The sequence below is a fragment of the Pomacea canaliculata genome, linkage group LG14 (genome assembly GCF_003073045.1).
Source record: "Pomacea canaliculata isolate SZHN2017 linkage group LG14, ASM307304v1, whole genome shotgun sequence".
NCBI classification, from domain to species: Eukaryota; Metazoa; Mollusca; class Gastropoda; order Architaenioglossa; family Ampullariidae; genus Pomacea; species Pomacea canaliculata.
Window position 1 is genome coordinate 8,603,502 of NC_037603.1, and position 25,830 is coordinate 8,629,331.

General features: G+C 40.4%; 2 protein-coding genes across 3 annotated transcripts; one reads left to right on the plus strand and one right to left on the minus strand.

Moving 5' to 3' along the window:
* Positions 1–1,078: 1,078 nt before the first annotated feature.
* Positions 1,079–10,099, minus strand: LOC112555255. Its single transcript, XM_025223570.1, has 2 exons — positions 10,037–10,099; positions 1,079–8,305 (listed from the first exon to the last, which is right to left on the minus strand). Exon 2 carries the CDS (start codon positions 8,274–8,276, stop codon positions 6,672–6,674), a length of 1,605 nt encoding a protein of 534 aa, XP_025079355.1. The 5' UTR covers positions 8,277–8,305; positions 10,037–10,099; the 3' UTR covers positions 1,079–6,671.
* Positions 10,095–25,630, plus strand: LOC112555258 (nucleoside diphosphate kinase 7-like). 2 transcript variants are annotated; one of them, XM_025223576.1, is made up of 9 exons: positions 10,095–10,228; positions 12,530–12,634; positions 13,177–13,346; positions 14,156–14,317; positions 15,481–15,635; positions 16,868–17,023; positions 18,148–18,389; positions 20,445–20,552; positions 25,138–25,630. In XM_025223576.1, the coding sequence occupies exons 1-9, from the start codon at positions 10,226–10,228 to the stop codon at positions 25,168–25,170; spliced, it is 1,134 nt and encodes a 377-aa protein (XP_025079361.1). In that variant the 5' UTR covers positions 10,095–10,225; the 3' UTR covers positions 25,171–25,630. The 2 variants fall into 2 exon arrangements, with proteins under 2 accessions (XP_025079361.1, XP_025079362.1); XM_025223577.1 differs by having other exon boundaries at positions 18,157–18,389.
* Positions 25,631–25,830: the final 200 nt, after the last annotated feature.

A 25,830-nucleotide genomic window follows, 5' to 3' on the forward strand; every position in this document is an offset into this window, starting at 1 on the left:
ACCAGAACTCAATGAACATCATTCTATAAAACCAGCACTAAATGAACATCAGTTTGTTGTCAGGACTGAGTTGTTTGACGTTGTAATCATTTTACATATTCCTTACTATGGCATGTAGACATACATCCAGTAGATGAAAACTGCTCTGACGAACTCTATATATCAACCCGATATTGAACGGGTTAGGACGCCACTTGCTCTAACCACTCGGTTATATCTTTCCCCAGTGCTCGGCATTTAGGCCTTACTTTAAGCAGTGGTCGACAGATCCTACACGAAATATCAGATCACTCATATTGGAAGCTTTTGTTCTTTTTGCTTTTGTTTCTGTCCGCCTCAGAGTCCATTGCCCACAACACCATTCCCCGCAAAGGTTCCCGGAAGAGTGGTCTGAGTTTCGTGCCGGCTCACACCATCTTGGGTTCTCGGTATCCCACGAGGGCTGTGATCGCCCTTTGTCGTTAGTTTTGCGATCCATGAAGGAGACTGTGAGCAGCCTCCTCAGGGACTTTTTCACCAATGCCTGGATTCTCATCTCCGTGTCACCAAGCAGTCAACATCTCGCATCCGCACAGCAGGATGAGAACGTAGGCGTGGCTTGTCTGTACTTGATAACAAACTCCATGATGTTGCTGGGTCACATGCAGTTCAGCCTGTCCAGTGTGTACTTGATGTTGTTAGGTCAGATTTTGTGCAGTTTGTACTTGGTAACAAACCTCACGATGTTGCTAGGTCAGATCCTGCTTACCATGACCAATGCTTGTCATCCCGATGTGGATGTCTGCCGCATGTAGCTGCCATCTGTGGACAAGGTAGCACCCAACTACTCAAAGCTGTGAAGCTCCTGGTACTGTCCTCCATTCATGCAGAGTGTGCTTTGTTGTTACCGTTTGTAGTATGTCTTCGGTCAGTATGGACGTGTATGGACGTGCTGTCAGTCTATGTTATCGCGGTCTGTCAGTTCGCTGGTGCAATCGTGCAGTTCACTGTGGGTTCCGGCATAAGATCAAGGTAGTCAGCTATTGTGTCTTGATGTCTGAGATGTGATGCCAGTGAAAGTGAACTCAGAGCCCTGAAGTCAGTGGTATCATCAACCCAGTTTTATTTCGTGCGTTCATTCCTCTCCCTCTCCATACAGTTCCAAGATTAAATTAATATTCCTTCAAACACAACCAAATCACAAATCACAACCAAATCTGAAACATTAGACAGTATTTACCAATTTCGGCAAAATGAAAATCCGACCATTATTTCTGTAATAATAGTTAGTATATTTATTTATGAAGCCCTTTCCCACCTTTAAAGGTGGACTCAAGACATTTGAGATTGGTAACAGGCACCATGCTTTGTTACTGATTTGTCTGACATGACTTTTGTCTGTCTTTAGCCTCTTGTCACTCGTGAATGTAGGAAGCTTACCAGCTACTAGTTGTAAGAACGACATAAGTACAGCAGTCAGGTGACGGGAAGTGGAGACATAAGACATAAGACATAAGTACAACAGTCAGGTGACGGGAAGTGGAGACATAAGACATAAGTACGTAGTAGTCAGAACAAAGACCTCAAACACACGTTCAGCAGCAGACAGGTGAGTGTGAGCGACATGGTTCACTGAGCTTCCTGTAGATACCTGATGTCTTCATTACAGACAGGTGTGTACTCACACAAAGCTCGCTGTCACACCTCCATCAGAGCATGGAGTGTATACGACAGCTGGTGATCAGAGGTTGAAGTCGACATACAGATACACAATCTCACATCTACGTCATGACAAGATGGCGCTGATGTGACAGTACAAACAATGTCACATCTACGTCATGACAAGATGACGCTGATTTGACAGTACAAACAATGTCACATCTACGTCATGACAAGATGGCGCTGATGTGACAGTACAAACAATGTCACAGGAAAAGATGAACTGTGGCGCAGACACAGAAATCTATTCACGAACGTAGCAGATATCGTAACAGACGTACTGATGGACATTAGACATAAAAGAGATCAACTGACAAGTATGAAAAGAGAGTGAGCGGAGTCAGCCTCGAGTCTAAGGGATATCACTCTCTTGCAATGGCCGAGTAAACTCAATGGCGTGAAGCAAAAGCATTTGAGTGCAATCTAAGAAAGCACATCTGCGAATTATGACTTGCATCAAAAGAGAAACAAATATACTTGTTGTCAATCTGTATATAAAAAAAGAGAGAGAAACAAATGTGGGAACAAGGAGCTAGCAGTTGTAGCGACATCGTCAAGGTCGTGACCCCGCCAGACAGCCAATAGAGGAGCAGCTTCCCACTGCGCATGACAGTGGCTTACCGACTGACCTAGTTAAGTGAATGGCGTCCTCACGTCTTCACGTCCTGACGACTTCGCGACTTGTCTGTCCACCGGAAGAAAGCAACAATATCACTTCGTGGGACGCCTGTAAACGTTTCTTCCGGTTGAGTGCTACATTTCCTTACTGACAATGGCGGCATTACTCACTGCAGCACTTTGCTGGGGTCATCGTCTGCACTCACTACATTCAACAGCGTCAGGGTTAGCTCCAGTACACACTGTGTACTCGGTGTGCCAGGAACAGTACACACTGTGTACTCCGTGTACCAGGAACAGTACACACTGTGTACTCCATGTACCAGGAACAGTACACACTGTGTACTCGGTGTGCCAGGAACAGTACACACTGTGTACTCCATGTGCTAGGAACAGTACACACTGTGTACTCCATGTGCTAGGAACAGCACACAGTGTGTACTCTGTGTACTACGAACAGTACATACTGTGTACTCCGTGTGCCAGGAACAGTAAACTCTGTGTACTATAAGCAGTACACACTGTGTATTCTAAACAGTACTGTGTACTATAAATACTACACACTATGTATTGTGTACTATAAACAGTACACATTGTGTATTCTAAATAGTACTATGTGTACTCTAAACAGTACACTGAGTACTGTGTACTACATTTACAGTACATTGTGTACACCGTGTATTATAATACTACACACTATAATATACTCTGTGTACTATAAACAGTACACACTATCTACCCTGTGTACTATAAAGGAAGTCTCATTCATGTTCAAACCGTCGCAGAGAGAAAGTAAAGCCAGAGAGACAAAGAACTTGCAAAGTTTCTCTAAAAGGGATGCGACTCCTTACATCTGAAGTATGACAACGACTACGACTCACACACACACCTCATGGCTGCAGCTACAGCACTGCTCACCAACCTCCAGCATCGCCACTTGCAGCCAGCAGCCAAGGTTCGCTTTGTCTCATTGACAGACCACCCAGCACACCTACACGGGTCGTTCATGTCACGGTCTCTCTATCCGTTTACATCAACAATGCGACCTTCATCCGCTTTCCTTGCAGGTTAGGTGGGTGTCATGGCTGGGCAAACATCTGGCTCAGGTACAGATTGAACTGCTGGAGGCCTGCACGACTTCTAAACAGGTGGAGGGTGCGCGGATAGGTCTGCAGTGTGGGGCTGCATAGGAGTGTTATTTTCAGTTTCTTTAACCGTTTTAAAAATCTCAAGAAAATTAGTTGTGGTGTAAATAATAAAAAAAAAATGCCAAAAGAAAAATGAAACAATTGTCCGATTTCGCCCAGATGACTTCCCTAAAGCTGTTTGGCTCCCATGGCAATGCCAGTCTTAAGGTCTAGTGGGGTCAGCTTTGTTGTCCTAATGGCTGGGTCCAGGTGGGTGCATCAGGCTGTAATAGGTGTTCTCGCCAACAGCCTTTAAAGATTTTAAAGAAATGGCTTGGCACTTTGCGCTTGGACTTAGCTGCCACTCTAACATCTTTCGCTGCTCCAATACAGCATTATGAACTGCTAGAATCTGTACACCGTCTACCATCCCCAATACTTAGATCGCAGAACAATTGACATGAGGCGCATTGAACTCAATGTTTCCTCATTTTCAAAGGAAGAAGCTGGTGAAAAAGCAAAAAGTTTCATCTTCTTAAAATAAAGTTTAACTTTCAACCGAAAAATATATTTGAAAAAACTGTTCGTAAAACAAGGTTACAGCAGCAAACAAGGGAAGGGCTCACTCGAGGTCATGGTAAGGCCAGTGTGGGTAAAGGGCAGATTACCGCCTCTCTTCCCATGACACACGACTGTCTCTCAATACCACGCAAGGCTGTCACCTTCTCTTCTCATCCCTGGTAGCGGAGCACCCGGTTCGGGGGAACACGATGGAACGCAGCTTGGGGGAACTTACGACTGCGGGGTCGGTCATGCGCCCCATGGACAGCCAGTCCTCTCCTTCATGCTAGTCATCCAGCCATCCAGCCATCTTCTGTTTGCCTCGGTGTCGACCGCCTTCAACGTAACCCTGGACAACTGTCTTGGGCAAGGTGTCATGTCGCAAGGTGCTATGTCAGACGATATGTCCAAACCACGCCAGCTTTTGTCGCTTGATGGTTTGCGAGCAGAGGCTTTTGGGGACCCATCGAACAGGTGACGAGGTTGCGGACGAGGTCGTTCGTCTTCTCCCTGTAGGAGATCCGCATGAGTCTTTTGAAGCACTTCATTGCAAACGCCTGGATTCCTCACTCCGATTTTGTGAGCAGGTGTACTCTGTACATCTGTACTCCGTTCATTCGGATCTCCGCTTTGCTTGATCAGACGGTGTTCACTAGGACCTTTGTCCTCATCACCACACAAATGTCTTTCCTTCTCATCACTATACAAGACTTGTTTCCCTCTCAACGCTACCTACACCAGGCTGTTTCCTTCTCATCACATCACAAGACTTACCTAATCAATGTCACATGCTACTGTTTCCGCTCATCCCTGTACCAGACTGCTTCGTTCTTTCCACTGCAGGTGATGGTTCATATCTTTAAATCTGTGTACAAGATACTATTTCCCATAATCAGGTGAAAACTTGTCTTTCGTTTTCGAGGTAAACGCGTACCAACACCACCATGAGCCTGGCTTATGGACATCACTGCATACCCATACAAGGTCACAAGGCAAGCACTTAAAAGTACTGTATATCTATAATTTATCTTTATATACATAAATGTCAATTTCTTTGTACATTTTCAAAGGTAACAGCTGTGTGCAGCTTTATGTATACCATTACAACTTACTTCAAATGACCATCCATAACACTTGACCACATTACCTTAAAGCAAACCATCCATAAATTTACAGCATACTCTCTATTTAAAAGTTTACTTCATTTATTATAATCTAGAGCATTGTCCACCATAACCAGAAACTCAGATCACAAAAAGTAATAATTATTTCACTTCATAGAACCTTGTCCATACATGTGTGGTAAGCTGTGCAAGATGGAGAGTTGAAGGTAGAGGTCAAAATGAATAAACTGGCTAAATCACTGTAGGCTTCAGTGTCAGAAAATGGTGCTTTGCCTTTACACATGTATGGAAATCTACCACACCGAACAGGATTTTGCTTATGAGTAACATGTACTGCCCCCAGTGCATTATTTTTCTGACCAGCAACAAGAGATAAGGGATACAATTTTGTTACCTGTGAGTTTTGAATTATAAACACTGCAATGAGAGATATGAACTATTTTCCAACGAGGGAGGACAGTTTAATTGTTCAGTTAGATTTTTTATCGATTAGCTATAATTTTCATTGATTGAAATTTACATACAATAAAAATAATGAAGTTGATTGATATAGCACTTTACCCCACCATCAAAGCCAAGCTTAAAGCGCTGTACCAAAAAAAAAAAACCCCACAGTTGGTCTCAAAAGCAAGGAGCTGACTATGAGCAATGTTAGTGTAGCTACCAGTGTTGAAAATAGGATGAACGCCATCAGCATGTATGTGATCTACAGCCTAGCTGAACCTTTGTAGCCGACAGTGTCAGAAATAACCAACCACACAAGGGCCTGTCTGTTTAACATAAAAGTTCCAATAGCCTAATAGTCTTTGTGAAACAAAGTTGAAGAGAGAGTTTGAAAAAGAAAACTGAGACTATTGTAACATGGATTTGGGTATTCTGTGACAGGGAGTTTTCTGTCCAAACACATTGTACATTTTTTTCTCACAAGATTGTGGCACAGGGCATTACCACAGAGAATGTGTTGGCTGTTAATAAAAATATTCACCCTCAAACAATCTGCTTAGCCAAACCTGTTCATTTAAAACAGTTATTTAGGAAACCAGCTGTTGCTGTGCACAAATACCTCTCTATTCAAAATGTTCTAACATTTCGGCCAAAGTTCAGATCCATGTCGTTACAGTCAATGTAAAGCACAGGTAGTCACTAATACTTCTGAACTCAACAATTTAGCTGCAAGGGTTATAATCCTGAAAAATTATTTTATGCCGAAAAGCTGTTATACTGAGCTCTGTCATACATTCCTCTACCAAAGCAGGAAGCTAAGAACAGTAGGGACGAAGAAAATCAATATAAAAAACAATATCAGTCATAACTTCATGGTAACAAGCTTTCATGTTTTCTAACCTTTACACTGTTCACATGTGCACAAACATCAAAGATGGTCTCTGATCAAATTTTGAAATAGGAATAGGACAACACCAAGCTAGTCAACATCACCAAACCTGTATATTGATCTGTCAATTGCAAACCTGTCTCAAATGTATTCCACAGCTGGTCTTTCACAAAAAGCCATCTTGTAAAAGTCAAACAGCACATGGCATCATCACACAACACTGATTTCTCCTTTGCACTTTGGACAGCAGTGTAAGGTCAGGTTCTCATGGCGAGCTTGGGGGTGAAACCTCTCACAAGATCTGGGTGAAGCCAGCAGGCCAGGAGGCAGCAAATGTTTCATAGCAGGTGGGTTGGCCTGCTTGGACAGCAGCTCATAAGCAAATATTTCTGCCTTTGTTACTGTGCTTTCAAAGGACTCCTCCAACGGCAATATCACAGTGGAACAGATATTTGATGGAAGCAGGCGGAACCGAACAGCCTCAGAGAGTTGTTTCACATTTTTGGCAATGTCAAGAACATTAGTAGAGGTCAGGCCAATTGATCGATGGGCATTGAGTGGGTCAAATGCTTCTTTCACCTGCTGGAGACACTTGTATGCCTGTAGAAGATCTGCACGCAGCTCAAAACGCTCATTGAGTAACTGCTGCATTGCCTGCTGGGAATCCTGGTACTGCACACTGTAGAACGCTCGTGCTGAGGCTAGCTCTTCAACCATCACCCTGCTAGCGAGATACTTGCTGCGCCACATGTCAGCTTGAATGGCTATCTGATCTAAGTGCTCATAATCCTCTGTCATCTTTTTGGTATAGTCACCAAGTTCCATTGCCAGCTCAGCTCGGTCTCTTGCAAGATTTTCTATGCGACGTTCAAAATCCTCCCCAACGGATGCCACTAGGAGGCGCTTTAGCTCTGAGTTGACCTGCAGCTGCACCTCCAGCTGTGATTTGAGTTTCTCTACTTCCTCTTGGGCTTTCTGTAACTTGTTTGCTTCAGTTGGAGCTTGAGCTGCACATGCTAGTAGTCCTGGCTCAGGAAAAGGGACATAATTTCCATCAATTGTTCCTGTACTATCGACAGCAACCTCAGAAGCAAACAGAATTCTTGCTGCTGCAAGCCTGTCCTCACAGCCTTGCCCAACATCCACCATCAAAGGTCTCACCAGCTGCATCCCAGCAGGTCTCTGGTGGCTGGTAACAGCCTGCACAATGGCCGTTTCATCTCCTTGGCTGTGGTTATCCTGTGAAGATGAACCATGGCACCGTTGTATGTCTGGACTTCCAGGTAGAAAGTGTGTTGTGATGAAGTTTGGTACCTCTAACTGCTGTACAGGCAGTGTCTGAGGAGCAAGCCAGCAACTTGAAGGTGATGTTACACCCTGCTTTCTGTCACCCTTCATAAGGTTGTCTTCTCCCTTGTTCTCCTTTTTAAGCATTCTGGCTGCCACAGTAGCTGTTGGTTTTGTGGTCCTGCCTATTTCACCCACAGGCTGTTCCATGAGCATAGAAGCTGGGTGGACAGCTCTGATTGTACCCAATGCCCTGAGTGCTTGCAGTTTGGCAACAGACTTGTTGCCACAGGTGATGCTCAGTTGTCCCCCCAACGGCTGACTGGCTGCCACAGAAAGAAAACCAGCATTCCCTGAAAGCCCTGTGGCAGCTGCTGACTGGCTACCTGTGTACTCCAGTGATTGCGAGAAGATTGCTTCTGATTGGGTTTCTTTGGGTAGTTTCTTTCCTTTGAAGCTATATTTGGGCAAAGGATGTCTTAGAAGTATTGTATGAGAGGTATCTGACATTGGCTGTGGCTTAGACATACTGTTGCTTGATGTTTCAGTGGACACACCTATTAAGAAAAGAAAATGATATGTATTATAAGAATTTCTTTTGTAAATTTAATCCTAATACAGCCTAATTAAGAGAAGTCAATGATTCACAATGGTATATCTTCAGTGCTGCCACCTATAGATAATTCCATACTGTGGGAGAATTGAACCTCACCTTTCCATAATGCTAGTCCTTTTTCACACCCTTCCTTTTCCAATATCATGTTACTCTCAGCTCTTGTTCTTGTTATTCGGTTCCTCTTTGTGCTTTCTGTATTTGATTTTATTCTTCGTTAAGTGTGGTTGTTTATTCTTTTATAGTTCATATATGTGGCCCTCCACTGGAAATGAGTCCTAAGTCGCGCGGAACAGTTTTGTGCTAGAGGCCCCGAAAGGTCATAGGGGTCAATTTTGTGCAGTTTGACTTTTCTTTAAAAACGGATTCCTTGGTTATTAAACTATTAGGAAAATACACTGCTATGTTAAAATAAAAGTTAGAAATTGACTTTAAATACATTTTAATCGAGGTACCTTACAGCGATCCGTACTGCTTTCAGACGAAATTCAAACATTGTTTCGATACTATTCCCCAGTCATAACCCCATCGTGTTATACCTTGACAGAAAGCGAGGAGTCAGTATGTTCAACTTCTTAAAAGAACGATTCAAATATTAACCGATCAAAAGATTTGTCTGCAAAAGTTTAGGAGCAAACAGACCCGGTCGGCCATCTTGACGCTAATCTTTGAACCCACTTTTCTCAAAATGGCCGCCATCATACTTTCACACTTCAAACGTTTATAACTCACTCAATTTTAAGGCTAGAAGAACAACTTTTGTATCAAAAGAAAGTTCAGAACCTCTACTTTTTAAAAATATGCAATTCTGCAAATCTGAAATTTGCGACTTAAGACTCATTTCGTCGTGGAGGGTCACATATTGTTTGTTTTCCTGTCCCTTGTATGCTGTCCGTGTTTCGTTCTTGTTCTTAGCGCTAAGAGCATGCTTCTTAGTATTGTGAGTATGCGCTTTACAAAGTTTGCATTTATTATTATCATTATTATTTCCATGTTGAATGTTGATATGGCATTAGTTATCTCTGGTTTTTATCAGTAAGGGTGAACTTTTACTTGAACTGGATTTAATTTGTTTATGTTAATTGTATACCCCCCCCCCAATTCCTACTACTTGCTGTCGGACGATTTGACAGGCTGGGGGTCCATATGGTCTTGGGGGTAGATGACTGGCCCCCGATAGTTCCAGTCACTACGATCGACTACACCCTACCATCAGGACATTTCAAATTTAGCATCAGCAAAGCTAAAACAAGGGCATATCCAGGCAGCAACCACAACCTTGTTTTCACAAACCTGAAGCTGAAGCTGAAAGTGAATACCTCACATCCAACCCCAAATTCTGTTTGACTTGAAAGACCAAATGGTTTTTTGGTTGTTTTATTTATATATTTTTTAATGTTTTTGAACCATACAAGAAAGAGCATGCTGGAGATGTGAGCGAAACTCTTGGCTATAACAATCTCCAAACGATCACGCCAAGAAGTTTCAAACACTGACTCACTTTCGGAACTCTGTCAACATCACCATCTATCCTTCGTAAGTTACCGACAGATGTACTGATTTTTATATTGTAGTGCTCTAATTATTTAGAACAAGATCGCAGCTTTGAAATAATATGACATGTTTGGAATATCTATCACCGCATAAAATAAATAAATGAATAACTGTTATTTACCTCAATTTGTTTCTTCAGCTGAGGCTCACAAATTCCGGAAACGGAAACTACTTTTTCCGGAAGTCAGTCATTCAGCATCGTAAGCCAATGAAATGAGGCGACTCAACACGTTACAAGACTAACTGTTGCTACAACAAGTCAACGCTCAGTTGTAACAGCAGCCTGTCTTCTGTGTTTCATTAGCACAACATGGTGAGTTTATCAAATCTCTTGTTTATTATCTATTGATATAATCAAGATAGATTCTACTTTATTCAGCCGAAGATAATTTTAAAATTGATTACAATTGCAAGCAGTCACATAACCACATAGAAAGGTTAACAAACATGAACAGTAACTAGTCAAAGTCATTGTTTTAAAAAAAAAACTAATCAAACAAGAATTTTCAAACTGAGACAGCAAAATATTAACAAAACGATATTCTAAAAATCGTTACAGACTCTTTATCTTTTTACTTGAGCTGAAACTAGAAACTGTGTTAAATTTGTTGGCCAACCGTGACCCCTGTGTGTGTGCATGAAAGAGAGAAGTACATGTGTGTCTATCTTTGTGTGTATACTCTTAATAATAATAATAATTATAATATTTCTTAATTCAGTATTTGAAAGGCCATCTGGGAAGGGTGTGAAAAAGGACTAGCATTACGGAAACTGATATTAGGAGTAATGTATAAGAAAGAAGTGTGTTATCAGTGCACTTTTAAAGAATATAAATGGGTAGGCATCGGATATCAAAAGGAACAGAGTCACATTGTTTCCTGCACTGTAACTAAAAATCTTGTGGCCATATGTTGTGGATCTGGTGACAGGAATAGTAAGGAGGTGGTCGTCAGATGAGGACCGGAGTTGTCTATCTGGGACGTAAGGGAAGTTCAGAGAAATAATCAGGGCAGGAGCCAGCAGAGAAATTAAAATATGGCACAGACTGTACTGGATGCTAGAACAGATGGGTAGCCAGTGCAGAAAACAAAGGAGAGGAGTAGCACGGTCCCGCTCTAAGCACCAGACTTGCATTATAGTTCTGTACTTTCTGGAGCTTATGAAGAAGATATACAGGGCAGCTGGCAAACAAGGAGTTGCAGTAATCAAGCCAAGAAGAAACAAACACAGACAAGAGTGTTGATAGCAGACATAGAGAGAATGGGATGGATGGAACTGATCTTGCATAGCTCAACTGTAACTTGTTTATCATGAGTCACGTCTGCAGTGACAATGAATTCCTTACCAGCTATGACATTCCTAATTCCTAAAGGTCAAGCTTGGAAAAGTATCTCACCTAACTGACTCCCTTCAGTTAATAAACCAAAGTGTATTTTCAAAACAATATGTGGATCTAACAGTATAGGGGTATGGCATTATTCAATTACTCCACAGCCAAACATTCTAAGATGCCTGTTAGATAGCTATACATTTTCTTCTCTAGCTACTAAGTAACCATTTCAGGTGTTTTGCTAGTTGCATTCAGGATATTTATTAATAATAACAATAATAATATAAAGATAGCTCCATGTTAGAGCACTGGCATCTGAAATCACATGCTAGCTAGTTCTGTATTTGTGTGTATACTTCCTCCGTTGACCCAGCTGTGAAACGTGTGCCTAGCTCATCAAGGCTTTGGGAAGGACAGGCAGTTAGGAAGAGAAATACCCTTGATGGACACCCACTGCTGTCTGGGAAAAAAGTGTCCTATGGAGAGCTATTTCAGCTCTTGTATAATGTCTTGATGGCTTGGGTTAGCTCATTTGAAATCTTGAATTAGGTCATTTGAAATCTTGAATTTTCTATAGCATGCTATAACCCTTTATGGTAGACTGGCAAATGCCTTCTTCCAGTCAGTGAAGTTGTGGAAGAGATCCCTCTCTTGCAGAAGCTTATCCATCATGATGTGAACATTGAAATTTTGTTTAACTATGCTCCTGCCTGGTCTAGATATAGCCTGCTCTTTTACTTACTAGCAATTCCTCAACAGTGGTCTAGAGGCAGTTTACAATAACTTTGAGCATCACTTTGCTTTGGTGGCTAGTTAGGCTGAGGATTCTTTAGTTTTGAGATTGGCTAAGATTTCTTTTTTTTTTTAGATGTAATATGACTGTGTCCTTTCTTTAGGCCTTTCTGTGCATTTCTGTATACTCTGCCACAGATTAGCAATGATCTTTGTTATTTCTTCCTCACCATGCTCAGCTGGAATGTGGTCCATGCCTGGTGGCTTTCCTCCCTTTACACTACATATAACTATATATTTTCCCCATATGACTAATATCCTGCAGGCTCACTGATCCAGGTGGCCTTTGAGGACATTGGCATCTATTTTCAATTGGAAGTTGTGCATGTTGTTGTAGTATTCGGTTCATCAGTTTAGTACAGCAGTTCTTTCTGCTAGGAGGTACTGATTATCATATTTGAAAACTCAAGCTTTAAATAAGTATTATAGTTTTTACTAATATGCAGTTTAACCAAAAGGATATGATTTTTTCTGTTTGTTTGGGGATAACAGGATGATGAAAGATATGCCTTTGTGGTGGAGTGGTATGAGGAGATTGCTGGTCGCACACGACAGTTTCAGTTCTTCTATTATGTCAACTCAAAATGTATAGAAATGGTAAGGTATGGTATAAAACTCCTTAGAGACAGTGCGCTGCACATTCACTTTCATGACATAGGAGTATTAAACAGCTCCTCATATCATGCACTCTATAGTGGTATAGTGGTAGTAAAGTAATAGTCTTGAATTAACTTGAATTATGCTTTTTCATTTTTCTTGCTTTGTTAATTGTATTATACTGTTCATTTTTTTCTTTCCATACTTTGTTCTAACTGTATTACACTCAAAGTACATTTTGGGAAGTCTTTTTAGACACTTGTTATGGTGCATTTAGACTCATGGTATAGTTAGACGCTTGTTATGGTACAGTTAGACCCTTGTTATGGTAAATTTACATTGAAGTTTGTTCCTTCGGCAGCAGTTGCCCCCTTCACTTCTAATCTGTCCCATTTCCGCTGCTTTCCTTCACTAGATTCAAAATTCACAGTTGCTGCTTTGAAGCTCTTAATGCTAAATTAAGGCTAATAAACTTGATGTAATACCTTAGGTTAGGTAATTTGGTGTCCTATGGTAGTTTTCAGACATTTCAAATGTTTCAGTTTGACCTCAAGACCCGCAAAGTGTTCCTGAGAACTAGTGTTAAAGACAATGAAATCACTTTGCCGGACCTCTTTATTGGTGGATCCATCAACATCCTGGGCAGAAAGCTCACTATTATTGACTATGGAGAGGAATATACACGCCGCAAGTTGTCTGAGAAGAAAGAAAAGTAGGTGATGTAACTGCTGTACTACTTTCTACAGTGTTGACTTAATTGTCAGTGTTGACTCAATTAGCAGTGTGACTCATTTATCAGTTTAAAAATCTTGTTCATTTTATGCTTTAAAGAAACGATTAGAGGTAAACTTCTGACCCATCTGGGGAACTCTAAAAGAAACTCCATATTCTGGGCAAGTGAAAACATCTATAAAAAAAAAAGCTCATCATAATTTATTGAATGGCCTTAAACTAGGGGAAATGTGTTCATAACCTCATAAAAGACAGCTGTACAAATATGGCAACCATCATCCAGAGAAGAAGATGGCATTGGTGCGAAATGAAATGGCTCTTTCATAAACATCTGATGGTAAGAGGAAATGCAGTTGATTAAAGGGTGGAAAAAGAGGTGAGGAAAAAAAATGAAGCAGATGATGTAAAATAACATAACTAAGTTTATTACTGACACACAAAAGTGAAAGTCACTGAAGAACACCTTATATATCATCTAGGTACAAAGATGACCAAGTATGTTCAAATATTTTCCCTTGCCACCTTCACTGGGCTATTCAGGATTCAAGCTATTTATTTGTTGTCTACTGTCCTGCAGTTTTTTTATGATCATACGTACTGTGCTTGAAGACATATTTGAAGCTTTGGTTTGTCCATAATAATTTTTAAAGAGGAACTCATTCTAACTAATTTTTAATTTGTTTACAGCATTAGAAGTTTAGACAGCTGTGAATTGATGAATGCAGCTTTATAAACTAGAGAGTCCTTCATCTCCTTGTGTGTATGTGTCTGTGGAAAATATCATTACAGAACACTTGGCATGATCAAACCAGATGGTGTTGAAAAGTTGGGTCAGATTTTAGATGAAATTTACAAGAGAGGTTTTCTGCTGACACGCCTGCGCATGTGCTGTTTGGATCGTAACCAGGCATTCAGGTTTTATGAAGAGCATCGTGACAAGCCATTCTTCAAGTAAGAAATTAAAAGATTACTATTCATCACCATCTAAACATGGTTCTTTTCCTGTGTTTTATATATATATGTTCCTTTTTTTTTATCACAGAATGCATTAAATATATTCATGACTTAAATAGTTATTTAAATCTGATGAACACAATAAACAATCAAAATTAACAGCAGCCATCAATACATTTTTCATATTAACTTTGTTTCTGGGATAATTCTTACATGTTTATGCAAGTGGTTTGCTTTTTTTTTTTCTCCCTTTTTTTTAAGGCTCCAGTAAACATCCTAAATGTACCTTTCAACCATTGTGCATGTTGTTCATGTTGCATTGTATGCATACTCATTGCATGCACATGTAGAATTAAATAACAACAATTTCATTAGAATTTAGAGTGTTTTAGTTTACATAACAGATCTCTTAGGAGGTCATGGCGATAACATGAGATGAGGAAGCTGATCTGTCCTCTGCTGTACTATCTCTAGATGGCTCCACCTTTTGATGTTTTGAGATCAATTTTTTTTAGGTTGCATATCCCTTTCATCTGCCCTTGCCATTGTGCCTTACAGGATAGTCTGGGCAAAACTCTTGTGGTCAAGAGATTAAACAATTTTTTCAGCTAATATTTCTTTTGACTGGTAAATTGTAGCCACTTCCTGTTTTATCTTCTTTGTTTTAATGTGTTATTTATTTCATCATTATTTATTTCCATTCTTCCTTTTTTTTTTGTGCATAGCTTGAAATTTCCATTGTAAGGGAGGGATGTGTTATCAGCTGTATTTGTTGTTTCTTCTGACTGTATTAAATTTTATAGTTTATATTTTGTCATTATTACATGTGTGAGATGCTTTATTTGCAGTGTCAGTGAAAGATGTGTTATCAGCTATTATTGTTGTTTCCGTGTATTGCATTTAATGTTGTCATGTACATTTTGTCAGGAGTTGCTTTGGTTGGATGTTTGATTTCTCCAGAGATTAAAAGAAGCAATATATTAGCTATCAGTTACCAGAGAGTGCTAGGTTAACACTTGAAGAGATAGCTTCCTTACATATGCTGATTATTGTTTTTATCTTGATATTTTTCCATGATTTCTGTAGCAGATGTTCAGATTTTAGACAGTACCTTTGCTGAAATGAGTTACTGTGCTTGAATTATGCCTGTTTGTTTTTAGTGCTCTTATAGATTATATCACAAGTGGGCCAATCATTGTGTTTGAAATTGTGAACACTAATGCTGTGGACAATTGGCGGGAAGCCATAGGACCAACAGATCCTTCAAGAGCCCGAACAGTCGCCCCAACCAGCATTCGAGCACAGTATGGCATAGGTATGTGCTGTCAGAAAACTTGCTTGAATAAAAAGGTTCTGAATTATTTCTGCTTTGAATGTTGGATTGCTAAAGAATCATATTTTGCTTTGAAGAATTGTTATAAACATAAAGACTCTTGTAGAGTGGTCAGTCAAATGGGATTGAACTTTAAAACAAATCATTTAAGAAGTAAATTTGTAATTTTTCTTTTTGGAAATTGTATAGGTAAATGTCATATGTGAAAAATACATAGATAAACATAAAATAAAAGATTTTTTTTTTCTTGGCAAAATACAAAATATTTGAAAATATATTTAAAAGAAATTTAACTCATGCTTTTATGTTAGCTTTTGCACTCACCTTTCTGTAGAAAGCTGAGTGCATCACATATATCTTTTGAGTTCCTTTTTAGGTCTGAATTTCAAACTATTTATGGCTCTCAATAGTTATTTTTCTATTCACTATAGATATATATATATGGGCTATATATATTTTCCTATTTGCTATTGTGGATATTTCTATTTTCCCACACATCGCTCATTGGCTGGCTATCTATAATTCTTTTCCTATTTGCTGTTCTGTGGTTGGTTGCTTCAAGCTCTGTTCCATTCTCTCTGTTACACCTATGTAAGACATACCTTTTGAATTGTTGACTAAAATGCTGTCACAAATTTAACATTATTTACAAATTTTACAATTGGTTTAAAGTTTGTTTTAATTTTGACACGAGTCAATCAGAGTAGCCTACCATCTGGCATCAGCAAATATAGTGCAACATGTTGCGCCCTTTCGCTGTGTTTTGTGCATGTGTTTTGGATAAAATTGGATCAGTTGTTTAGCATGAAGCGTACAGAGCCTCAACCTGGCTTGTCGGTGTTGAAACCAGGGACGAAACATGCACAAAAGCAACTGTATACAACGCAGCAAGTAAACAATATGCTGGATGATTCATCAGTAGCAGAAAATGACAGCGCAAACTGTGTCCTGTATTCAAGTCCATATAATTTATTCAACATTTAACCTTATCTTAATAATTACTATGTGTTCAATAAATTATATGGACTTGAATTTTGAACTGAGTTTTCCCATTTTATATAAAGATGCATCTTTTTCTTTCGGATAAAGCTTTTTTTTCTTGATTGTATATGTATTTTACAAGAGAGTGAGAAAGTAAATGCAAAGTAGATTTTTCATAACATTATAGTAAAAATGATCATTGTTGCCACAACAGAAAGAAGTTTTTCTTACAGATGTCACAAGAAATGTAGTACATGGATCTGACAGTGCAGCATCAGCTGTTCGAGAGTTGGAGTTCTTTTTTCCTTCATCAGGACCAATGTTGCCAAACACATCCAAGGGAGGAAACTGCACTTGCTGTCTCATCAAGCCACATGCAGTCAAAGCTGGTGATTTTTTTTTTTTTTTCAGTTTTCGTTGCATAGGAATGCAAAAATTCATGAATGTACAAATTTTAAAATGTGTAATCACTGTCCAAGCTTATTGACTTGAGGACACATAATCTTTTTCATAAAACTGCATGAAACTTTTCATGGATATTATTACGGTATGAAAATATACCACAAGCATGTGCATATATCACATAAATCATTTTATTTTGTATATATCACTAAGAATGCTGAGTACAAGATAGCTTTGTACACAATGGCTACCTGTTGTAGATATGAAGAGAGCGATGGTCAAGAGAGAGAGAAGGATGAAGAATCTTAATTTGAAAGTAATTGTACTTCAACATCACAGCCTTATCAAGGTCATAATTCAACATAACTACCTAGACTATCCAACGTATCACTTGCCCTATCAAAATCAACATAACTGTATAGATTGTGCAGAATATCAGCCTTTGATCAACTGAACTATAGGGAATGTCGAAGGGTTCAAGATAACTATAAACAATCCACAATATCAGCATTTGATTAACTGAAGTATAGGAACTGTCCAAGGATTCAACATAACTATATAGACTGTCCAAAGTACCAGCCTTTGATCAACTGAAATATAGGAACTGTGCAAGGATTCAACCTCTGATCAGTGCTGTCAGTGCATGTGACACTGAAGTTTATCAGATCCCTAATATTTTCCACTCATTTTCACAGACAGAGCATGCAAGATTTACCTGTCAATGCTGCAAATGGATTAGGTCAATCAGGGATTGTACTTATTTATACTTTACGTAAGCAGTAGCTTAATGATGAAGTATACTTCATATGCACCCAATGCAATTCGTTTGCACATTCATTATCCATTAAATTTTTCTCCAGCTATTTTATATCATTACCTTTGTGATGGATTTGCCAGCAGGATGCTCTGTTTAACTCTGTCTCTGCAATCTATTTTTTTTTTCTTTGGCATCTGTCAGTGGCTGATGCTCAGCTATTGCATTCAACACTGTAACAGGAGTCACATGCCCATTCTTATGATAATATGTTGCAGTATCTTTATTCACTGTTATTACTGGCATATTCTTGATTATTATCAATGTTATTAATATGTTACATGTATTTTATACCAGGGATGACAGGCAAAATAATCTCTGCCATCACTGAAGCTGGTTTCCGCATCGGTGCTGCCCAGATGATGGTACTAGAGAAAGCCAATGCTGAGGAGTTTTTAGAGGTGTACAAGGGTGTTGTTCATGAGTACAATGGAATGGTTGCTGAGTTGACAGCAGGCGCCTGCATTGCACTGGAAGTTCTCAGTGACACTCAGAATACAGTGCAAGTCTTTCGTGAGCTGGCTGGACCTGCTGATCCTGTGAGCTTCTTATTTGTAACAATGAGTTTGTGGGGCTGTGATGTTTGGGATTATGTTTAAAAAGCTGTGTGCAGTTGATATGAGAGGATATTTTTTTTAAAGTTTATTAAATGCTGTTGAGTGAGAGTCTTAACAAAATGGTGCATGATGCAAACCATCATGAATTGTCATATAAGATAAAAATGTCACACTCAAATGCTATTTTGTGCTAGTTTTCGTGTAGGAATCTGTGATGAAATTGGTAACACACACGGCCATACAACTGGAATTCTATAGGTTTTCAATTATCTGATAGCAGTTTAATCCTTTTACCTGCAATGTCATCGTTTTACATACTGTCAAAATAGAGATGCTGTGGTTGCTACAGGTCTAGCAAAAATACACTGCACACAAGTGGCGAAATACATGAAATCTGTTCAGTACCAATTATAAGGAAAGTAACAATATGATTAGGGAGCAATTGCAGATGTGACTTTATTCCCCAAGTATACAAATGTAATTTTGAATTGAATGCTGACATAACAATAACAATAACAATAGCAATCAACTTTATTAGTCCCAACGGGCAATTAAAATGGGAGGTGTGCTCTGTTTCCAAAATATATATATATGGAAAAAAAAAAACAACCCAACAACATGCACACCTACACACACACACTGCTGACAGTTCATCTGTGATTGAGTAGCTGGACTGCGGATGGCACAAAAGATTTTAGATGCCTATTGCTTTTGCATACTGGCATGGCATAGCGTTTACCTGAGCTTAATAAAACAAATTCCACCGCTAGCACATGTTCAGGTATGGACATAATGCGGGTGTAACCGGACTGACCGGCACCCTATCGCTAACACCCTAGCGCCAAATCAGCCCGTTCCTCTTTTGTCGGTCCAGGGAAGAGGACGGGAGTTCCCTAGGAGAATTTTCCTGTCTACGAAAATTCTGGCTCTCTTTAGTCGGGTGCGTCGCCTAGTTCTTACGCGCCTCGCGTTGTGTTCTTTTTTTTTCCTTCTATACCTATTTCTGCACGCACCCGAGCTACAGCCGACCTAGGAGCCCACAAAAGACCCTGCTTTACTTACTGACTACACGTAAAGTGTCTTTTCAGTCGGTGTGTCAGTATCGCCGGACCTTCTCGTGTGTTCTCCTCTGCTGTGTCACGCCTACATACACAGGGACGGTACACACACTAGCACTCGCTGACACTACACGCTCACACAAGTGCTACTGTTTAAGACATAGATTTTATTTACAGAATATACACCTACCACAAAACAACTGCCAAACTTAACCCTAATCCTAACCCCACCTAGCCAAACCTACCGCCTAACTCTGTGGGGTGGGACGCTGAGTGATGCGAGCCGCTATTTCCAGCGGACCACAGCGCCTTGCGGCACCGAGGTACTTCTCGCTAGCTCAGGGGTGGGGAAAGAAGCTGAGTGTCGCGAGCCGCTATTTCCAGCGGACCACAGCACCTTGCGGCACCGAGGTACTTCTCGTTAACTCAACTTCCTGGGATGGGGACGAGAGAAAAGAGACTGAGAGTCGCGAGCCGCTATCTCCAGCGGACCAGAGCGCCTTGCGGTACTAAGGTACTTCTCGCTATCTCAGTCTCAGGGTTCTCGGGGTGTCTCTATCTATCTCTCTGTCTCCCCCCTGGGCGCTGCCTTACGCCCGCTTTTTGTTCAGGGCAGCTTGGGTTCTACCTCACCCGCTGTTGCTGCCCGTCTCGCGCTACACGCCGCTCGCGCGACCACGCGTGGGGTGGAAGGGGATGTGGGGTGGAGGGACTAGGCCTAAACAGCGCTCCCGCTACAGCGGGAAGCTTTCCTAACTAGTTGTTGATTACCGAAGGAAGTCAAGTCCCTCTGTTTGATACCAATTATTTTGGAACAGATGTGGACAATGCTATTCAAACTGTTCCAACTTTCATCACAGAAAAAAGAGGAAAACATTATTTTGTGAATTTTCCATTGACTTGCTTTTTAAACATTTGTAGGTCATAGTACAAAGCAGATTAAGCAACATAATCTCTTTAAATCCTTTTGTGAAAACAGGAGATTGCCCGCCATCTGCGTCCTAGAACCCTGCGGGCAATTTTTGGAGTGGATAAGGTGAAAAATGCCGTACACTGCACAGACTTGCCTGAAGATGGTCAGCTAGAGGTAGGAAGTTTGGGAAACTCTCTTTAAAATAGTCTCAGTTTATTCCACTTTACAGCTCCTGGTCACACCTGCACCTAGCCAACCTTGGAGTCCAGAAAAGATCATGCTTTCTTCTTTAAAGCGTGTTGCTTATTATTTTAAATGGCTTCTTTGTCTTGTCACACATATTTACAACTGCTTTAACATAAATGTGCACTTTGCAAAACACAAGCACATCTTTACGTGAAGTAATGAATTATTAGAAAACATGGGAGTAATTCATTTCCCAATCAAAATGTCTATATATATAGCCAGGGCTAGACATTACTCATCTTTTTTTCACAGTATTTACAGGGTAAAATCCATTTTTACTAACACCTAGATTAATACCTGAATAACTTAACCCTGATCACCTAAACACAACGTCATAGATATAAATGTAAACACAAGCACCAGCAAGCTTTTTGTCAAAAAGCGACCGGTGGGTTGAGAACAAACATGCGCATATGCATGCATGAATGTTCACTCATACACTTGCTACACACACACGTGTACACAGAGTTCAAGGAACTTTTAGTTGTAACTTGTGCAACAGTGGGCTAATGCTTTGGTACAAAAACTTTCTTGGACAACCTGTTCTGGCCATTATGTCTCTTCCCGACAACAGAGGAGATGTGAAAAAAATAGCTGTTGGCTCGCTGTGATTCATTAGCACCCTGCACATGTAGGGCATAGATACCCTACAGAAAGTAGTTCTGCTAGCTGCATGTACTACCTGGTTCAGTCAGACTTTCTGTTTCTGGGTAGAACTGCCATACCAGATGGTGATTCAGAATGTCAGTTCACTCTTGATCACCACTCAGTAAAACTGAACCAGAATGTCCCTCCCGTAGCTGAAATTTTAAGCTGGAGCAGAAAGTAGCTGCTGGGCCACATTTTTATCCCAGCTGAGGTCATTTGAGATGGTGGTTGCGAGTAACCTGAATCAGTCAACTTGCCCTATGGCCTCACTGTTATCAGGTCTCTTTTCCTGCAGAAGTCAACTACCATCTTCTTGGTCTTAGACACATTTAGTTATCGCTTAATTTCACTGCACCATGCTACCAGGTATACCTCCTGGCAGTATGCACACATTCATGATGACACCTTCCACCATGGCCATCTGAATGGATCTATGAGAGGAGATAGTAGCTGATAAAGATTGTACAGGAAAGGAGAGAAAATGCAATGTTGAGATGTTCCTGTATTAAGTACCAGGATGCTGGATCAGTGGTTATTGACTGTAACTCTCTGAGGTCGATACAAAAGTAAGGTAGAGATGCAGATGCAGACTGATTGGGAGAGATCAAAAGTTGAGACCAGATCTTATCAAAGAGTTTCTACAAGATGATGGCGTTGAAAGTGGAGCTGTTATCTGTCTAGAAGAGGCATGCAAAGGAGTGGGGGGGATTCAAGGGGCTGGAAGAGGAAGGGAAGAGCTAGAAAGACGTCATTGTCTGCTGACAGATTGGAGCAGGTCAACTGTTGGTCCATAAAAGATGTTTGACAACCACCAGAAAGACATCAAACTTAAAGGTCAACTGGTGGTACATAGTCTTCCCTTGACCACCACCTGTCTTTGAGGGGAGCACAGGGATAGACATAGCGGTACATAAATGATGTCTGAGTATCGCGTATCTCCTCCAGCGTCGCTGGATGCATGGTCGCAACCGCTCACACAGCCGGCATGAACAAACACCCACTCGCTCAGCCAGAGGAGGGATGCGATGTACCTGTCTTACCTCACAACAAAGACAAAATGAACGGTACAAATAATAACTTTAATCACATGTAGATAACAATTTTAAAAGTTAAAATACATATACACATACGCAAGAAAACACAAGATACCCCACGTCCAAGCAAAAGATAAATGAAAAAAAAAACCTGCACACACTGCGACACAGTACTGTCAGAGTTCTTGAGGATTTCAGGCTACAGCGCGGACAGGGTGAGGAGGGGCGATGAACAGCGAACCCCCATCGGTACAACAGGCAGCAGACTCAGCATCACGCAGGCGTCACAACAGTCAGCGAAAGATAAAAATAGTTTTGAATCTGACGTCAACTGCCTTTCTATTAATAGTGCGTCCCATCCGCCATGAGAAACGCAGGCACAGACAATGGAAGAGACGCTGCGAACCAGCACCACGACTGTCAACTTAAAGGTCCACTGGAATGCAGTTGTTTTGAAATCTGGGTTGGTTTCAGTCTAGGAGGATGTGTGGCTTCAAACATTATGTATGCAAAATAAGAGGTCAATCGTAACTTGAATGTCCAGGGATATTCCTAGTCAACAGATAGTACCAGCTATCTTATTGGTTGTATCTTAGACTATGTGAAAATATTTTCATTTTTAAATGTCTTTTTAACTTGGTTAGCTTGTAATGTATCTTGAAGACATAGGGGTGTTAATCGGATTTGGGTAAATAGCTCAAACGTGTCATTGGGAAAAAATAGCACCCTACCATGTCTAAAGATTTGTACTTTTTTCTGAAGGAATATATCTTTATCTGAGAGTAGGTCTTTAAACCGCAGCTAAAGGGTTGTACCTTTGGGAATAGACCTTGAAAACCTTTTGTACGGGTTTGTGCTTTTGTCTGTAGACTTTTAGACTTACAATTTCTAAAGCGATTATACTTTATAGAACTTAAAATGACTGCTTCGAGAGCTGTTATCCACAAAATGTGAAGCTTTCTGGATGTTTGGTCTAGCACACTTCTGCATCAAGACGTATGTATGTGTTTGAGTGAAAGCTGCCATCCAGCACAACTAGCTCTCCAGGATTTGTCTCTCCCATGTGCCTGGTGTATGAAGGCATGCATTTGTGCCTGTCTGTAAGAACTGACATTCAGCTAGAATCCTTTAAACAGTCTTGGGGGACCCCGCGAGAAAGTGGAGCAAGGCGAGATGTTTGACCATCAACAAACACAATGTGCGTTCCATCAATGATATAGCATGCGCGGGTCCAGAAATAGGTCCTTCTGTTGATAGTGTCAGATGCAGCATCAACGCCAGTACAGGCAGAAACATCACCCGTCAAGGGAAGATAATATGCTGGTGGTCACTTTTGTTTCAGTACTGTAAAAAAGTCTGTATAGTGACTGAGCTTGGGGGTTTAAGATGGTGCTCTTGTAGGTGGGCCCAGAGCTATGCCAAAACTACTTTCTCTATCGTCTTAGAAGAAAAAAAAGTAGGAAACTCCTAGTAGATAATTTGAGACATTTTCATAAAATTTTCACTGTAAGCTGCATGGAACAATCAACACAAAGTGACAGCTCATTGCTAGCCAGGTGACTCGTGGGAGCGAATACATTCGACCGTTTGTCGATCAGTCAATTTGACCACAACGTAGAATCGATTTGACCACTGCCTAGTCTTTCGACCAAATCATCGCGATAATTTAGCTACACAATACGTGAATGTTTTCCTTCGTTGATGAATACAAAGCAAGATATGTGCGTGTCAACCAAGGACAACATTCACTTATTTTATGGGTGTTTTTGAGCGAGAGAGAGAATCCAGTATAAAGTTTTCACATTTTTAGCGCTTTATGCTTTTATTTAAAACACAAGTGTTTTCTTTCTTGTCAAGACATCTGGGGCAGATTGCTCGCGGTAGGTCTGGCTGTCGTGCCGACATTGACACTTGTTCTCTAGTGGCGGCGTTCTTGCTGGACGGCTCTCTGGCCCGTTGTCTGCCTCTGTAAAACTTGTACACGATGTCAGTCATTGCTCCCTAGACTGGTACCTGTCAGGGGAAGGCAGGAAGCACATGGATAGACACAGCAGCCGACAGGGCCCACCACATGCCTTGAGGCGATGGTGAGCACGTCCTGTACAGGACAACCAGTTCAGTCTGACAGTGGTAAGCCGGTTCCTCCTCTGGACCACCATCTCCAAGGTGCCTTGATGGACAGTCTTCGCATGGCCAAACCAGACTTGACTGTAGCAAGAGGTTTCTGGTGCCCTACAAGTGTGGCAGCTACCAACCTTTCTAATAAAAATAGGAGCTTCCATAATACTGAGGCGCTAAAACTTTAAAGTAGGAAGGGTATCTTTACGCAGCACCCGTGGAAAGGGACAGGGCAGGTAGTGAGGGTTTCTAACCACACAACCTCTTTTGTCACCCTCACCTTTCTGTAGTGCTACATGTACCAGAGTTTTTATAAAAAAAAACAATTTTACCATTTATATTTTTTTATTGACGGGATGAAAATCATTTAAAAAAAATGAAAGTTACACTTCAAAGTGAAGCTTAACATCTTTTCTAGAGAAAATGTATACTTCCTCTCTTCAGTGTTCCTCCGCCAATGACTTCAAGCTTTTGAAACTATTCTGATGCTATCAATAGGTTACAAGTCCTTTTATTTTAGTCACATGTGATACCATCAACATTTCGAACTTAACTTCATATGTTGTTAATAAAAAGGTTTTAACTAGTCATAAAGTAACAGCAAGATCAAAATATATGTTTGCAAACTGTTATAGTAAATTATAATAAAATGGATAGAGGCAATATAGACCTGAAGCTAATTCCTTTCTATACCAACATTTTTCATTTTTCAGGACGACTACTTTTTCAAAATCCTGGATCGCTGAGGATATCAGCCTGTTACATTTGAATTCCAACCTAAATGCAACCAAGAGAAACTGTTTTTCCCTTCATTAGATGACAAACTATCCCCAATATGTAATGCTTTGCAACACTATTGTACAGATGCACTAAGATGTGGAGGTTTAACTCTCAATCCTTCATCTCAGAGATTAAATATTTCTACAAAATCTAGTGATGTTCTGTGAATACTTTTCTGCTTGTAAGATGCCTCATTTTCTGAGTAGTTCATGTAATCAAAAACTGAGTTGTTTAAATGCACACAATTCATACCTTCTGCTCAAACATATTCACTCCCAAGGAAGAATTCACAATTTTATTGACTTGAAATACTAACAATCTACTCTGAATGTAGTATGTGGTCAGGGTGCTAGCACCAGTGTTTGCTTTTGAACATACTGCTTTTTAAAAAATTTATTGAAACTGGTTACTAAGCTACAATTGTAGGACAAATGTGGATTACATGAACATTCTCCATCTCCTGTCCAGATACCGATCAAACTGACATGGTAAACAGGTCGACACCAATGGCCTTGGGGTCGTTTGGTAAGACAAGGGAGATGCAAAGGTTTATGCCACTCAGCCTTGCGGGTCAAATTACATCAACAAAAATTGTTACAACAATTTGAAGAAAACTTTTGCATCGA

Excerpts from the sequence above, each read along its gene's own strand:
- LOC112555255 (XM_025223570.1), bottom strand. The coding sequence starts at position 8,276 with ATGTCTAAGCCACAGCCAATGTCAGATACCTCTCATACAATACTTCTA.
- LOC112555258 (XM_025223576.1), top strand. Across the intron at positions 14,318-15,480 it reads CGTGACAAGCCATTCTTCAA|TGCTCTTATAGATTATATCA; the intron begins GTAAGAAATTAA and ends GTTTGTTTTTAG. Across the intron at positions 20,553-25,137 it reads CTGAAGATGGTCAGCTAGAG|GACGACTACTTTTTCAAAAT; the intron begins GTAGGAAGTTTG and ends TTCATTTTTCAG.